At 34.4% G+C, this 18,572-nt stretch overlaps 1 protein-coding gene across 1 annotated transcript; it reads right to left on the bottom strand.

Annotated features, from left to right (window-relative positions):
• Positions 1-1,809: 1,809 nt before the first annotated feature.
• On the bottom strand, positions 1,810-18,223 carry CETN3 (centrin 3). The gene is made up of 5 exons (XM_010387983.2): positions 18,082-18,223; positions 16,113-16,248; positions 14,089-14,203; positions 8,102-8,293; positions 1,810-2,588 (listed from the first exon to the last, which is right to left on the bottom strand). The coding sequence occupies exons 1-5, from the start codon at positions 18,096-18,098 to the stop codon at positions 2,545-2,547; spliced, it is 504 nt and encodes a 167-aa protein (XP_010386285.1). The 5' UTR covers positions 18,099-18,223; the 3' UTR covers positions 1,810-2,544.
• Positions 18,224-18,572: the final 349 nt, after the last annotated feature.

Genomic DNA, 18,572 nt, shown 5'->3' with positions numbered 1-18,572 from the left:
GCAATGCACTAACCAAGTTTAGTAGGTAACAACTTTCTCACATCATGAAATGCCACTGCATAGTAAGTAGGATCATAAGGATAAATATAACAAATACCTACTTCCCTCTTTTTACAAAAAAAAATCACTCTTCAGTCAACTGCACTAGCCAGTATTTTTTCCTTTCCACTCTACAGTTACTGATTATGAATACTAGAAGAAACAACAATAATTCATATCCTACTGTAAGGTGAGTCTTCCACAAACATGAAGAGCCCAGATGAACACTCTTCTCTAACCCACAGTAAGAGAAGAAACAAAGGTGCTAGTATCCCAAGGAGAAAGTATGTATACTAAGAAAAAAGAAGGCCGGGTGGGGTGGCTCACACCTGTAATCTCAGCACTTTGGGAGGCCACGGCGGGCAGATCACCTGAGGTCAGAAGTTCAAGACCAGCCTGGTCAACATGGTGAAACTCCACCTCTACTAAAAATACAAAAATTAGCTGGGTGTGGTGGCAGGCGCCTATAATCCCAGCTACCTGGGAGGCTGAGGCAGGAGAATTGCTTGAACCCAAGAGGCGGAGGTTGCAGTGAGCCAAGATCACGCCATGGCACTCCAACCTCGGGGACAGAATGAGACTCCGTACCCCCCCCAAAAAGAAAAAAGACAAAATATCCATAAAGTGGCAAAAAATAGCTTCACTATTCCAATAAAGTCATAGAAGACTCGCAAAAATAGATTTACTTTTACTGTTTTATTTTTCACTTTCCTGGAAATCAATACATTTCATGATCAAGACAGAGGCAACTCATCAGTAAGTGCGATAAAAATGTTTTAATTTCAAGGTCTGTTGCCCTGAATGTTGTTATGACTGTGACCATTGAATTTGTATTCAAAATTAAGTTTTATTCTAGTTAACTTGCTGATATAGTTTGTGTATCTATCCCCACCCAAATATCATGTTGAATTGTAATCCCCAGTACTAGAGGTGAGGCCTGGTGGGAGGTGATTAGATGTCCTCACAATAGTGAGTTCTCATGAGATCTGGTGGTTTAAAAGTGCTTGGTATTTCTCTTACTTGCTCACTCTGGTTTTCACCGTGTGATGTGCCTGCTCCCCCTTTGCCTCTACCATGATTGTAAGATTCCTGAGGCCTCCCCAGAAGCAGATGCTAGCACCATGCTTCCTGTAAAGCCTGCAGAACCGTTAAGCCAATTAAACCTCCTTTCTTTATAAAATACGCAGTCTTGGGTATTTCTTCATAGCAATACAAGAATGACCTAATATATACTTGCTTTCTAGATAACTGTTTGAAATGTCACTACTGCTATAGTGTTCCCTACTGATTTTGTGTTAAATTTCTAGTGGACAGCCCTTAATGTAATACTCTTAAAAGGCTCACAACATTTAAAGTGCCTCAAATTATACTGTACTTTAAACTTAAAATTTAAAACAAGAATTCTAAAGAAAGATTGCTGAAATAGACAACTCAATTCCCTTCCTGGGACAGCCCATAACACCAAGTACTAGATTACGAGTGAAGGATCCATATAGGTACTATTTTTCCTATGATCCATCTCCATAACCACTTGTTTCCCCCTAACATACACTTCTACAAGGCAGAAGAGCCCACCAATGCTTGGAAAGTCTGTCTCTACTATTTCCTGGTGAATCACAGACTGTTCCTTTATATAGGTTAAACATAGACTTAAATTATTTCTGTGGCTTACAGCTTTCTATTTTCACCACTGTGACATTTAATTGAATGATAATTATCTTAACAAATCAAAATTCCAAAATTTAAATCTCTCACTTAGTCAAGAAGTTCGAGAATTCAAATTGTATTCATTCAATTCGTTTGAGGAAATATTCAGGAAAAAATTAACTTTCATACTTATATTGATACCAAAAGAGTTAAGAAACATAATACACAAGGATAAATGGGTCTATCTGCACAATACTTATTCCCTCTAAACTCAAAGACAGGATTCTTAAAAAAGGGATTAGGCTTACATTGAGTCATCTTGTATTAAAATATAGACTGTCAAAATTGATGAAATGTTAGGTAATGGAAAAATGTGCCATTCTATTGCTATTTGTATTTCAATTTTTGTTTCAGAAACTAGTAAAATTATAAAGAGGAGATTTAAGAAATACACTCTTGAGGGTTAACAGATACTAGGAATAAAAACAAATTTACCAAACTTTAAAATACTAATAAAATAAGCATTTTATTAATGAAAGTCTGGAAAACGTGTGCACCAAAATAAAAGTGACTATTAATGTTAAATTAAAAAACCTTCAAAGAACACATATCACATATTCAATTTTTAAAAACTTTATATAAAAGCTCTATTATAAATACAAAGCTAAACTATCTGAGTACTAACAACATACTTCATACAAAGAAACTTAACAGTAGTAAAATACAAATACATAAGATGCTTATTTTTGGTCCTTTTGGATAAAAGAACTAAGTTGGTTTTTTTCAAATGGCTCCAGGCACAAAAATAGAATATAAGATGATAACTGCAACATTCTTAGTGTTTATCCTTGTAATTCTTTAAATGTCACCAGTCATAATAGCAATGAACTCCTCTTGGTTTACTGTGGTAAGAAAGAAAATGAAACAGTCAGAAATACAAATATTTTATTTTTTCAGAGTCCACGACTACCGTTTTACACTAAGTATTTAAAAAATTTTACATTATGCAAAATTGTTACATCAAGGCATGGCTTTTTGCTTTTACTTCGTTAGGAAGTGGAACGTGTTTATTAAATGTAACCTCTTGAATGCAAAAGTACATATAATGTGATAAACATTATAAATTAGTATTCTATAATGTTAACTGGGGAAAAGACAATGCTACCAAAAAAGTCAATCACAGTCATATTTGTACATACTTGCTAAAACATTTTAAATGCTTGACATTTCAAAGTTCTTTAAACAATCTTCTTTATAACCTTTATTCTACTAGTTCATTTAGCAAATCCTTCCTTTACAAGTAAGCTTGAACATATCATGCATGTAAATTCGATTTCTAAAGAATGAAAATATATTAAAATTATAAGAAATTATTATTTTTTAAACTTTTATATGCTTAAAAGCCTACGTTAAAGAATAATTAAAACCAGGTCACCATACCTCAAAAGTATCAATAAAAATGGCAATTTGAAAAGATTACAGATTTAATCTTAATCGCCAAGGTAATCCAGCAACTATATAGATGTAAACGCAGAAAATAATCATGGATAAGGACTAATATTTAGTTTGCCAAAATTATAAATATAGTAAGAATCTTCAATTTATAAAACATAATGTTTAAGACAGCAACCTAGAATAAGAAATCAGATAATCTTATTGAATATAATTTTGAAAACCCAATATATGCACACATATCAATTAAGAAAAATGTTCAGAAGATACTTCTACTAAGTATTTAGCATTTAGCCCTAAGACTTAATACATACCTAAGCAAGACACAAGTTATGAATGATAATTTTGATAATGCCAAAAGAAAACTACAGAGACATTAAGACCTGGTTTCTAGTCATAGCTCTGCACAGAACAGTTCTGCATCTCATTTCCTTCATCTGAAAACACTGAACTATGAGATGATGTTTTAGATTGTTTAACTCTTATTTACCATAGAAGGTATTATATGAAAATACACCATTGAATCAAACATTTTTAAGTGGCTAGTGAATGCCAATACCACAATAAGTGTTGTGTAATATATCAAAACAGACACCAGGCTTCCTATTCTGGTATACATTAAAACTGAAATGAGAAAGATATTATATATTATAAAATTATTGTTAACTTTCTTAAGTGTAACATTGATATCATAGCTTTATGAAAGATATATCCTTGTTCTTAGTAGATGGATATGCTGAAATATTAAAGGATCAAGCTTTCTTTTGTTTTATTAAAATTTAATTAATTAATTAATTAATTAATTTATTTATTTATGAGACTGGCTAACTTTTGTATTTTTGGTAGAGACGAGGTTTCACCATGTTGCCAAGGCTGGTCTTGAACTCCTGGGCTTAAGCAATCCACCTGCCTCAGCCTCCCAAGGTGCTGGGATTACAGGCATGGGTCATGGTGCCTGGCCTAAAGGATTGAGTTCTTAATATACGAAATTTATTTTCAAATGATTGAGAAAAAAACATACACATGACAGATAAAGCAAATGCGGTAAAATACTAATTATCGAATCTAGGCAGAAGGTACAATGGTGTTCACTGTAGTAGTCTGACAATTTTTCTCTACGTTTGAGAATATTCATAATGAATAGTTAGAAAAAATTAGCCAATTAAAAAATGTTGAGGAGATAAAACATGGTCACAGGGAATGAAAAGAATATATACTGCACTGGTTCTAGAAACCACATAGAAAACCATTTTCGATAACTATGTTAGTCAGTTTTTATACTTGAAACAGAACAAATGTTTTATAACATAAAATACTATTTATTATTAAAATAAAGACCAAATCAGTGTTGAAAAAAATCCTTCACAATGGTAAAAATTATTACTAATGAGAAAAATTCAGGTAAAGGTAAATCATTACTTGGGCTCTAAAATAAAAACACAGATTCTGGAAAGGAGGTAGAAAGGGAGCTGGGGTGGGAGAACACCATCAGAAATACAGTCAAGAAAGAGAATAGTGTATGCCTCACAGAAATAAGCTAAGAGTTAGGAAAAATGCACCCTCCAGAAGCTGACAGGGAACTATGAATCCATGCAATCAGTATTTAACATCTATAAAACACTATAATAGACATAGTAAGACCGTAATACAACATCTATAATACTCTCAAACTACTTTCAAGAATCTTACAAATTGAAGTAGTGATCTTTAACCTTTGCAGTTAAATAGCCATGCCTGAATATCTTAGGAAAGCTATGATCCCTCTCTGTTTCCAATAAATAAAGCTCAAATACATAAAATTATTAATCAATTCAGCCAGTGTGCACCTTCACTGAAGAACCCCCGATTTAGACTGAGGCATCTAGACCAAATAGGAAGCAAGAGTATGTTCTTAAGAACTGTATTAAGAGAAAAAACATAAAACAGCCTTAGAATGATTTGATTACAAATCATTTTAACAGTGTAATACAGCCATGATTAAAATATTCAAAATCCAAAAAGTACTTGTTACTTAAAGATCTAGAAAGCCTGTAATCCCAGCACTTCGGGAGGCCGAGACGGGCGGATCACGAGGTCAGGAGATCGAGACTATCCTGGCTAACATGGTGAAACCCCATCTCTACTAAAAAATACAAAAAACTAGCTGGGCGAGGTGGCGGGCACCTGTAGTCCCAACTACTCGGGAGGCTGAGGCAGAAGAATGGCGTAAACCTGGGAGGCGGAGCTTGCAGTGAGCTGAGATCGGGCCACTGCACTCCAGCCTGGGCGACAGAGCAAGACTCCGTCTCAAAAAAAAAAAAAAAGATCTAGAACTTTTTCTTGATCTGTAAAATTTCAATACTCAAACTGCACATATTTTAAGCTTCATATAGAAGTTTGAAAACCACAAAACACTTAATTTTTATATTGTTTATACATAAAAACTTTAAATTATAATAGCATTTCAAACACATTTAAAACTACAGTCAGTCTTCTGTAACCACAGGTTCCTCACATCTGCAGATTAAACCAACTGCAATGAAAAATATTTGGGAAAATAATACAATAAAAAAATACAAATAAAATAAATTATAACTATTTACATAGCATTTACATTGTATTGGGTATTATAAGTAATCTAGAAATGATTTAAGGTATACAGGAGGATATGTGAAAGTTATATGCAAATACTATGCCATTTTATACAAGGGACTTGAGCACCATAGATTTTGTCATCCTTAAGCGACTTGGAACTAATCTCCTGTGCTTATCAAGGGACAGCTGAATTCCATGATTCATACCTAAAAACATAGTACTTAAACCCCAAAAAGTAAAAATTAGAAAGTGGCTCAGGAAATTAAACTAGTTACTTTACTACCAGTCTTGTAGGCAGTTAAAAGACAATCTTCCATACCTCTGTACATTTGGTTTTATAACCTTCTCTATTAATATCTTAAATCAAGTTTCTATATCTAATAAATCTACCACAATGCCTAGCTTAAAATAAGCATTTGGTAAAACATTTATTGAATCAAGAAAATATGACACTTTGTTTCCTTTTATATTGCCTTCTTTAACAAAATTTTTCATAAATCAACCATTTCATAGAGTGAATCTTATTATAAGTTGCTAACAATAGGAATTTTAGAGAACTAAGTAGATTAAGTACCTTAGAGACCATCTGGCTTTGAAGGGGAAAAGCAAATCTTAGAATTCGAAGTTCCAACTGAGTATGTTGCTAATACACTGCTTCCTATAATAGTATGTAATTTTTAAAACTCCATAAACATAGAAGTCTAGTTAATATTTTACTTCATAGCCCAAGAGGCAATACAATATTATATTTAAAAGCACATTCTTTGCCATTATGGAGATTTGTTTTGAGTTCTGGCTCTACCATGTACTGTATTAGCTTTTGATAACCTGGGGCAGACTATTAATCTCTCAAAGCTTTAGTTTCCTCATCTATATATATACATCTATTATACGTATGTATAGGTATATTATTATATCTACTTTACAAGTTATTATGGAAATTAAGTGACATAATTCATGCTAATATCCAATACAGTAACTGCTAAATAAATGTTAACAAACATCATCATTATTTAAAAGATGATCCATTCTGGCTTTTCAAAACGTTCCTTTCATTTTTTCCAAAAGATGTGCTGTGTTTTATTTTATATATGTTGTGGGCGGGGGGGAAGTGACTCTTTCTGTATCATTATCACAGCTTTATGTCTATCTTGTAGTACATCTTATTTACCTTTAACTTCACATTCGCCATGTTTATTATTGTATATACCCAGTATTTTTAAAATTTCATTGCTCTTAGATACCGAAAAGCATGAAAAAGTCACAAAGACAGAAGAATACTAAAGTTCACAAAAAAGATAGCAAGGTCTAATCTTCAGCAGTTTAACATATAAATAAAGTGGTTTTTATCTCAACAAAACTTAAGTTTCCAGCCAAAAGATTCCATATTAAGTGTATGAAAGTATCAAAACAATCTGTTTCTCTAAATGCTATAGGCCTTCAATGGAAGTCTCATGATTCACACAGAGAGCATTATGGGAAGCTTTTGAGAAAAAGACGGTGTTTAATACGTACCTGAGAGAATGAATCACATTTCAGCAGGCAGAAATTAACATTAGAGCCTTCTTAAGAAACAGTACGACGAAATGAACAGCATAAAAATGTGTTTTCAGGATAGAGTATTTTGACAAAATGTGTACATATAGGAGGTGAGGGTTAAAGAAGAAAAGTGGAAGAATACACTGGGAAATAAAATTACTCAAGGTGGGACAGATCACAGAAGGCTTTGAAGTTTACTCTGTAGGCACTGAAGAATCGTTCCAAGTGCTTGAAAAAGGAAATGGCATTATCAAATGTATATTTTAGGAAAAGAATGAGACCAAGAGACTGAAGAAGAGGTTAGAGACTTTTATATGCCTAAAGGGCAATCAGGACACTACAAGAGACTGCCAAGTGAAAGCAGGAACCACATCTGCCTTTTTCATTGTGTAGCACCAGTCAACACACAGGACACTGCACCCAGTAGGCAGCCAAGGTAAGAATAAATGAGGCTCATAACATTCCTAATTAGAAATTAGGGCCTGAACTAGGACAGCCACAGTGGACAAAGATAAAAACAGATTCAAAACATTTGAAGGGGAAAATCAATAGAACTTAGAACTTAGCATGTAGGTTGAGGGAGAAGCCATTAAAGACTGAAATTTTATTGAAAGGCCGAAATTTTGGTGATGTTTCACCTTCAGAGAAAAGTGAGGTGCCTTCTTGAAGTGTAATTGGTTTTAGAGATCTGCTTCATTCTAAACTGAATATGTGAATTATTTAGACAGAAGGCCCATTACAAGAAGCGGTAAGTTTACAAAAAAGTCTTGCAAGTCATTTGTTTTTAGAAAAATGTATTACACGTGTAGTATCAGGAATACTTGGAAAATATGTTTCACTTAAGACTTACTTTCTCCATCACCATCTTTGTCAAATTCTTCTATCATAGCTCGAAGCTCTTCATCACTCATGTTTTCACCCAATTCTCTAGCAACACGTCGCAAATTTCTCAAGCTTATTTTACCTGAATCATCATCATCAAATAGTTTAAATGCCTTGAGTATTTCTTCATGGGGATCTCTTTCCAATATCCAGTCTGTCACTACAGTTTAAAAAAATATATATTTTAATAAACCTGCATAGTCACAAAGGCATTCATTTGTGATATCAACTAAATATTAGATGAGAATTAAAGCTGTGACTGTCAACATTTAGTCTGACAATAAAATGTCAAATGAGATCCCCAAACCCCGAGATAAACCTGAAATTAGAAAAAACAAATCCATACTTTGAATGTTAACCTTTTTATTATGAGCAACTTGTCTTATTAAAAAAGTAAGCAAAACTGTATCACACAGAGGCAAAATTAAAAGGACTACATTTATGCCATATTTAAGATCTACTATAATCAAGAATTGTACTAGGCTCCACTGACATCAAGCACACAAGGAGTGTGTCATCTACTTGTGGAGAGACATACCAACAAAATAATTGGAGCTAACTAAATAAAAGCTGCTTGCTAACTAAATGTCATACTAACACTGATTCTTCCTCAAATTTAATCCAACTTCAAAACAAGAAAAACTGCGAAAGACAAAAAGTACTGCCATCGCAGACACAGGCACAATCTCAAGAGAGCAGATGAAAATTCCACTAATACCTTCGTGATTAGAAGAACCTCTTGGTTTTCCAAAATTTAGAAAGTAGTAAATAGGATCAAATCTGACTATAGCAGGAAAGCCCACCCAAAAAAAAAACCTGTGGAAAGAAGGTCTCCTTAAAGCTTACCCGTTTTGTTTGGATAAATCACTCTCAGACAACTAACTAAAAATAAATGTAGTTTCAAACCTCAATGGTAATTGTGTATTTTAATACACTAAATATAATCATATATAACAACATAGTAATAAGCTTAAGTATTTTCAATTTTACCAGTCTTCAATCAATAGCCACAATAAAAATTAAAATACAAATCTGTGGCATAAAAATTGTTGTTACTAAATAAAATTCTAACAATATCTAAATAAATATCTCTGAAGTAATTATATACACTATCTGCCACTACAAGAAAAGGTATTTATGGCCTTTACTATGCTATTAAAAATAACTTGGTCCTGTTAAAGGTTACAGAATCATAAAAAAAAAAAAAAAAAAAAAAAAAAACAGAAAACTGCTTATAGATGGAAAATACTGGAATGTTTAAAGAACCCAGAATGAAAAAAATACAAAGTCTCCAACAAGTTACTGTTTTGTGGCTGTTTCACCTATATTAGGTTCAATAATCACCTATTCAAATGACTATTATATCATCTACACATATTTTCAATAGTTTCCTTTTATCCATTAATTTTATCCAAAAAGGCTGCCAAGTAACTAATTGAAGTATATTACTGTAAGTATGCAAATCATCAAAGCTCATAAATATTCAGTCAAAAAGGAGCTGGCATATCTACAGCCATAACACCAAAATAAAATACCACACTTAACTCTATGGCACATACTCAACTTATTTTGAATTTAGTCCCAACAAAAAAGCAGGACAAGGAAAAAAAGTGTTAAGAAATTTTCTTCACCAATTAAATAATTTACATGACAGGTGAACCAAAAAAGCAGCTTGCTGAAAGTATTAATGTACTTAAAGAAGCAACAGGGTGATTGGGGAACAGATGGGGCTCCAAGATGTATAAATTCTTATCCCACTGGTACTTTAATTGTGTTAGTTATTTCAGAGCTATGTGTCTATATATTCTTTTATCAATATTCTTCCTTAAAATGCAGCTTTTCGTGGGAATTATAAATGCTCATCATTTTGGACAGCAAAAACATTACCTAATATATAACTTTATAATGATTCTCCTCCATGCCTTCATGTTCTATTCTTGTTCCACAAAGTAGAATTTAATTACAAGAAATATATTTATTTTCAATGAAAATATTAGTAAACTGATATAGAGGCAGTTAAGGTGGGTTTCATTTATTTCACAAAACTCCAAATTTCTGTCCATGTAACTGTATTTTCAAATGATTTAATTACACATACTATCAGAAATGTACTTCTTCAAAATACTTTCTTAGACCTTTCATGTGTAAAAATCACTTAAGAATACGGCAAATCCAAAAACATCACATCAAAAGTAAATTAAAAATCATTGTAGGTAATGCTAGAAATACAGCTTTAACTGTTATTTCTCAATGTCTTTTGGAAACTTCTATCCAAACATACCAGTGAAACATGTTGGACTCCAAATTCATTCCACTACCACCATGGTAACTGTAGCTGCCTCCTCTACCCCCACCAAAAGATAACAGCAACATTGACAGCCAGATTCCACATTTGAAAAGTATAAATCATTTTCAGTCCCATAAACTTAATCAGGTCCTATAGTACTGAGAATACTATTTTTTTTAATTTTTGTTTTGAAACAAGGTCTCGCTCTGTTGCCCAGGCTGGAGTGCAATGGCATGATCCCAGCTTACTGCAGCCTCAACTCCTGGGCTCAAGCAATTTTTCCACCTCAGCCTCCAAAGCAGCTGGGACTACAGGCATGTGCCATCACATCTGGTTAATTTTTTTTTTATTTTTTGTAGAGAGACAGGATCTCACTTTGTTGCCCCGGCTGGTCTCAAACTCCTGTGAGCAAGCAATCCTCCCGCCTTGACCTCCCAAAGTGCTGGGATTACAGGCATGGGCCACCAAGCCTAGCCTCTTCTTTACTCTTAAATGTATTTTCTTTTCACGCTCGCCATCCTCAGCATAAAAAATAGTATTTTCTGTCTGCAGTCTCTCTTCCTTCCATTGCATCATCCATAATACTCTCATCAGTTTTATTTCTCAAATATATCATATCCTCTTCCCTTAAAATTTGTGAATGATCCTCTGCTAACTAAAATTAAAAATCTTTTAAGTTTTGCAAGACTTTACCAGTCTGGCCCAATCCTACACTTCCAGGCATTTCCCTATCGTCTAGCCCAGAACACTATCTAGTTTCCCAAACACGCTATGCTTCTAGTACCATTCTTTGTTGTTGCTGCTTTCTAAGCCTAGAATGCTTTTTCTCTACTCTTCCTGGCAATCTTGGAATGAAATCCTACTCACGTTTCCAAAGGCCTAAATTTAAAATCTCCTCTGCAAAGTCTTCAATTCCTCTATATCAGGGATTAACAAATCTTTCCTGTAAAAGGCCAGACAGTAAATACTTTAGGCTTTGTAGAGGGCCATAAAGTCTCTAACTACTCACTCTGCCATGGTAGCACAAAAGCTGCATGAAAGAATGGGTGTGGTAGTGTACAAGCAGCAGCTGAATTTGGTCCAAAGGCTATAGTTGCTGACTTCTGTCCTAGACAAAATTACAATTTACCACATAGTACTATAGCCTGTTGTCACCTATATGTACATTGTAAACTCCCTGAAAGAAGAACCTCTTAGTAACTTTTAATTAAGTCTTCTTCCTAACCCCAGTACAGTACCTAATACCAAAAAATTCAGTGTTAAATAAGCAAAATGAAGACAATAATACACTATTATAATCTGAATCAGCAATAAGTAGTACATGTCAAAAATAGTGTACAAACGTTTGACTTATGTTGGTGTTCAAGACAGAATTCCTAAAACATCTATGTTACTCACTAGCCTCAGGATGTCTTGACCCTAAACTTACATTAAATATATTTTAAAGCTTTTTTCTAGTACTAGGAAGAATCCATAATAGTTAACTGCCAAACTTCATCCAGATAGATCTGTGGAACAGTATCCTCAATTAGTTCATAAAACTAGGACTCAAATGTTATGATTTAGAATCATTTGTCCCAAAGCACAAAATATATTAATCTGTGGTCAGTGATTAGTTAAAAATAATCAACAAAAGGGGAAATACATAGTTCTTGACTGATTCCCAAACAGTAATAAATTTTTATTTTACACCTGGTACTCTCCATAGGTAGCCTTAAGATAGCTAAGATAGCTGTCAAAAGGTTAATCTTTGAGTGTCAAAGCTGAAGTTTAGCCACATCTATTTATTCTAAAGGAAGCCAGTATTTCTGCTCTGTTAATAACATAGAACAGATAGGGCGTCAGGAAAAAGTGGAGGTGGCATGGGATTCTGGTCCCAACTGCCAATAAAAAAATCACAATTTTAAAATTGTATTCATTTAAGATGAAATAAAATATTTTGTAAAATTATTAGTGATGATATAGTGCTTACAATAGCCTTTATAATAAAAAGTATACACAGAGTCTATTTTATGTCCCAGTGATGCATATATGATTATTTCGAGCCCCTGAAACAAAGACAATTTTTTAAAGTAATAATAATAACAAATGCTTAGTAGCACTTACAACATGCTAGGCCCTTTTCTAGGTACTTTACATGTTATTAACTTAATCCTCAGAAGAATCTCATGAGAGAGTACAATGATCCCCACTTTATAGTTGAAAATGAGGCACAGGGTATTAAAAAGACCAAGTTCCAGAGCTATAAAGTGGCAAAACCAAGGTATGAACCAACGGAATCTGGTTCCAAGTGCTAAACCACTATACTGTACTAAACATACCTGGATTATAGCTCCTTCCTAATAGTATCATTTCCACTGTATCCTAATATCTTGTTTCTACAAATAAACAATCTAAGGTAAAACTAGGAATACTACGATCATAAACTTCAGGAGAGTGTCCATTCTGGGAGAACAAAAGGTAGCTCTCTCCCTCTCCTCAAATAAATAATTCTACAAATTAGAGGAAAAAAGGAAAATGTCCCCAACAAACAAGTTGCCTCTCTAAACAGTCATATATTAGTTCATAAGTTGAGTATCTTCTGTGCTGTATTTTTTTTCTCTTAGGTTTATCATTTATTTTCCATCTCAACTGCTTTTGACTCGAGCATTTGGATTTTAAAAACTGACTAATGACATGAATCTAAATTTTCTCTGCGTATACTAATTGCCATTTCTTTTTGCTTCCCATATTGCTTCTTGATGAATATTTAAAAGAAGGGGTTTGTGTATATAACAGAATTTGTTCCAAATATCTTAAAATACTTATATGATGTGCTTATATCGTGACCCATTGGTTTAGGGGGGAAAAAAAAGAAATAAACCTGAATATTTATATATTTTGTAGGTAATATCCTAGACAATAGTAACATCCTTGTCTTCCAGACTCTTCTATTTTGAAAAAGCCTGGTCTATGTATGCTATAAATAATTCACTAAAATCAACCACACAAAAATTTAGCCATATTAAGCCTATGACACATTATCTTCAGTTGGTGGTACTAGGATGTTTTCTCCTGCTTCCAGTATGCCCACTGCCTCCTTTACTACTACCCTCTAAACAGATGACTTTACCCACTAAGATCAAGGTCATCCAGAGGATGTAGCCTCTCATAAACTCTGTCAACCTGAAGTCGTGCATTTCATCTACGGCCAGAGATACCAACTACTACCAGTTCTCTCTTCCCCACTTAGCCAGCAAAAATCACATACCAGAAAGGTCTTGGGAAACATTTTCCAAACAGCAGGATATCAAATTTTCTGTTTTACTGAGCAAAAATAATTTTTTGATCACCCTTCAAGTTTTATCACATAATATAAATACAAATAACTTGGAAAAGCATCTTTCCATAAAAAGCTACACAGTAGTTCCTTGGTTAGAATCTTCACAACAAAACAAAAGACAAAACTATAAATCTCAGAGCAAAGCCATATTTTTTCTTTGAAAATGAAAAAAGTAAAAAAAAAAAAAAAAAAAAAAAAAATCCAAACAAAACTGAGTAAGAGTCACATTATACACCAGTGTTCTATAAGAAAATTCCATAACCTAGAGAATTTAAAATTTAAAAAGTCATATTAATCAGACAATTTCCTAACAGCTGCTGATTACAAAGACTATTAAAATACACACCAACTTCATTAAAATCTTCAAAGGTGATTTTCCCTGTGGCTTCTCTGTCATAATCTTTAAGAATCTTCAGTACATCAGCTTTTTTTACATCAAACCCCAAGGCTCTCATTGCCACCTTTTGGATTAAAAGGGAAAAGCAAATTATAAAGCAATCTTTACAAAAGAATTTCTAGTTATTAAGTTTTTACATCTTAAGAGATGAACACACATTAATAAAATATAACTTTTTTGCATGTTTTACCTCTTTAAAATAGCAGTGACAGTGTAATTGTTCTTCACTACTGAAATTAAGTATGTATAAGTTTTTTCATTTATAAATTGCATTTTTATATGACAAAGTAACCAACAAGTGTTTACAGATTTTACTATATAAAATGCACTAACTTACTGCACAGATAATTTGACTGTTATTTGTTATCAAGGGATTAACAACCAAAATGAGAAAAAGGCATAGCATAAATATTAAACAGTTATATGATAGAAGAGATAAAACATTAAAATAAGAATTATCATCAGTATCTCCATGATTAGTTATTAGGTAAATGATAGGGCTAAGGACCCTGAGCTTAGAGAAAAAAGAGATTTTGTTACTAGTAACAAGGAAGGAAACATGTTACTGACTAGATAAGTCTTATTTGGAAAGATTCAAGTTGTTCCTTGAAGGACAGATGAAGAGGGCATTTGGGAAGGATGACTAGTATTAAAAGAAACACTGAAATGAACAATAGGTTTGAAGGACAACGAACAGAGCAGTTTACCTCACCTGAATTACAAGAGTTCAGGTGAGATAAACTGCTCACCTGGATTAGAAGGTGAATTCCACGTGAATTAGAAGAGTTCGGGAAGAAGAAAGCAGTTAGCAAATGAAAAAAGTAGTTGGTGGCAAAAGTGTAGAGAACATTCAGTAGAAAGCAAAGGAATCTGAACTTTAAGTAGTATATAATGAGGAGTTATTAATAGTAAAGGTTTATGAGCAACTAACAATTTATAAGCAATGGTGAAAGACTTTTTAAACTATCTAAATTCAGTGGTAGTGTACAAGGTGAACTACAAGTAGAGAAACCATTTAGGAAGCTCCAGGTATGAAATAAGGTCTGAAACCAAGACAGTCAATGGTTACTAATGGAAGAGACACTATAAAGGCAGACTTGATCAAATCTGGGTAACCAAAAATAAAACAAAAACAAAAAACAGTGGGAAAAGAGAGCTAAAGAGGACTGCAAGATTGAGAAAGCTAGACTTACAGGCCTATTAACTGCTTTTATACATTCTATACTGTCACTGCATAGTTCGTATCCCTACTTGGAATTCTAATGCTTAAAAATCCCTTACGAAATTACAAAAATTAAAACTACCAAATAAACACTTACATTCACCTATCCATTAAGGCTATTAAAAATCTCAAAATACTATCTTTCCCACTGTGCTGAAAGTAAGTCCCATTCTACCCTAAACCCAAATCTCTCCTTATACCCTGACAAATAATAATTTACAAATCCCTCTCTACACCTTGACATTCTGGGTCTTAAAGTCGACATTTTTACCTATTAGCATGTGTCAACATCAAACAGCACTGAAGTTGTTTGTACCACAGAAAGTGGATCGAGACTATGTTACTAACAAACACAAATTATGAGATTAAAAGACAACAATCCCACAGTCCGAAAACAGTATGAGTCACCAAGAAACAAAAACAAAAAAACAGTGAAAAGAATATGGTAAGAATAGTTTAAATTCCAGTTTGAAATCCTTTAATGATGTCAGTGAAAAATAAGCACCTTCCCTAGGAATGTATTGTTACATTTAAAATGCTATTCGTTTTATCACGTGAAAAAGATTTTCTAAAAACTGTGTTAGGAGTTCTATTCAGTATTATTATAGAATCTAACTACGAATGCTTAAAATGCCTTCATAGTTCCAAAACCAATTTAGTTAAAATAATTACTTAGAAATGTAATGTAAAGCAACTGTCAAAATGCAAATCATTTTAACACAGAAACAAGTATTTTAAAGTATACCATTACCTTTAATTCATGATAATCTATTGCTTCATCTTTGTCTGTATCAAATAGTTCAAAAGCATCTTTAATTTCTTGTTTCTGTTCCTCAGACAGTTCTCTTCTTTTTTTCCTCTTTGTTTTGTCTACTACAAGCTCACTTCTATGAAATGGAAAGAAAAAGCCCTTAGTCCACTTTAATTCTCTTTACTAACAGAAATTAACCAATAATTATTTTCTAAATTTTAAAAATGAAAGTACTTTGGAGAAAGATAGGGAAACTTTCCCTTTATGAGTCAATGCCCTGTTTATTCCATAGTGTAAATTGCTATAAATACGAACTTCCCAAAACTAAAGCGTGTTACAGATTATTAAAAGAAATGAGGACCAAACTTTTCCTTTTCCCAGCTTTTTATTTATTCCCACTTTCCCTAGCTTTTTATTTATTCCCACTAATGTTACTGTGGAAGAAACAAGAACTGTGAATAAGCAACATTACTTTTATGTCTGAAACTCCAACCAAAAAAAAACAAAAACACTCACAATATTGTACAAGAATGTTAAAGAAACAAAAAAATCTCCAAATGAAACCAAAATTCATAACTGACAATCACTATATATCGGTTTACTTTTGATAGTTCTGATAATTAAGTTCATAAAATTACTACAAAAAATACAACTGAGTTAACTTATATTTTGGGACTGTTGGTTCAAAATGTTTTTAGATTACACGTTTCTAACAGTTTGGCAATTTACGTGTCATTTCCTCCACTGATATTAACAAATCATCCAAAATATTAATGAGTCTAAACATATGACAAATATTAGATGTCAAAAAAGTATACAATATTTGTGCTTCATAAGTCTTGTCTCACTTAACATGTAAACTTGGCGGTTAAACTTCTCATAAACTCTGGAAACGCTTAAAGAAAAAAGCAAAAATTACTTTAAAGCCAGAAATGTTTTCCTTAAGAGCTGCCCATCTAAATGTGCTCCAAGTTTTCCAATGGAGCCGCAACACTGGTATAAGAACAAGTTTTGAAACATACAATCCGGTAACACATTAACATGTCAAAACCAGTTGACTGTGTTTAAAACACGTATCTAGTTGCATTTGAAAGTCGTTTTGGCCTCTGAACGCTACCAAAAAAAAAAAAAAAAAAAGCTAGGAAGTGACCAGTAGATGCAGTATGACAAAGCTGAGGAAGATCTTCCTTTCATGAGACCTGACTTGACACAAACTTGGTTATTCCTGGGGTCAGTCTTTTTCTTCCTGAGACTTTTAGAGGCCAAGTCCAGAACCGACTCACCCCTGACCCCATCCAAGGGTACCATGATTATCCCTTAGCAGAACATGGAACATTTTTAGAGTGTCCTAAGTATATGTATAGTTTTACGGTACAACGTCTACATAGGGGGAGCGGGCAACAGAGGGTTAGAGGTTAGAACTGAAAGGTAAAGAAACGAAAGAAACAGGAAATCCAAGAGACAGTTTGCCAATTAGTCACTAAAATGGGTTTCCAATTACACCGTAAAGCAGGACCTTAGGAGAAGAGGAAAGAGTTTTTTGTTATTTCCAAAATTTATAGGTGGATGATTGCATCGGCAGCGGAGCAGCCGAGGTGGGGCCCTGGCCAGGCATACGAATTGAATGAAGGGATGTTCCGCGGCCTGATCTATCAGAGCAACAGAGTAGAAGCCTCGCGATACTTCATTCCCTCCTCGCTCGCAACTAAGCCCATTTTTTTGGTAGTCCAAAGCCCTACGCGCTGACAGAAATAACCTCCTTAGCAGAAATGCACTGGAAGTCTCGTTCTCTGCAGGGCACCGGAGCCCAGAGGGTGAGTGATCCGGGCAGGCTGCCCTAGGCTCCTTTCCCGCATCCCAAACAGCATCCCGTGCCTCGCCACGGCCCCAAACGGCCTCCCTTCCACACACACCCTCCCTAGGTCCCGCTCCGGGGTGTGGAGAGCACTGCCGCCTCCTTATTACCGACCTCAGAGCTAAACTCATTATCTCTTCGGACAGAGTCGTTCCTCTCAAGAAACGATTTTAACCCCTACCCAAAGCAGCAACACTCCCACAACCGTTCAACAGACACGAACGACCTCAGCGGCCTCAGGGACCTCCCACAACATAGACACTTTTGAGCTGGATTGGTTGAAATGTCGCTATGGTTCTGCCCATTATGGCGGAAGCTTTACCAATTTTATTTTCATTGGGTATGCTTTACGTCAATCAAGAAAAAAACCTTTCTCTCCCCCACCCACCCACCCCGCCCCTCCATGCCTAGGGCCGCTCTCACCCTTCGGATTGGCCCGATGCCTTTTTCCCCGAATCCTTTGCGGGTCCGGCCTCCGATCCCTGTGTGGTGGTTTGGGTAGTGGGAGCTTTCGTCTCTCGCGTATTGTCCTGCGGTCTGTGGGCCGACGTTCGAAAACTGGATGGATAGCTTGGACGGTGGGAAGGGAAGGGACACGCTGCAGG

Source organism: Rhinopithecus roxellana, chromosome 3 (assembly GCF_007565055.1).
Source record: "Rhinopithecus roxellana isolate Shanxi Qingling chromosome 3, ASM756505v1, whole genome shotgun sequence".
Lineage (NCBI taxonomy): Eukaryota > Metazoa > Chordata > Mammalia > Primates > Cercopithecidae > Rhinopithecus > Rhinopithecus roxellana.
The sequence above is the reverse complement of the archived record's forward strand: the minus strand, read 5'-3'. Positions and strand labels throughout refer to the sequence as shown.

Excerpts from the sequence above, each read along its gene's own strand:
- CETN3 (XM_010387983.2), bottom strand. Across the intron at positions 14,204-16,112 it reads TAGATTATCATGAATTAAAG|GTGGCAATGAGAGCCTTGGG; the intron begins GTAATGGTATAC and ends TTAATCCAAAAG. Across the intron at positions 8,294-14,088 it reads TGAAGATTTTAATGAAGTTG|TGACAGACTGGATATTGGAA; the intron begins GTGTGTATTTTA and ends TTTAAACTGTAG.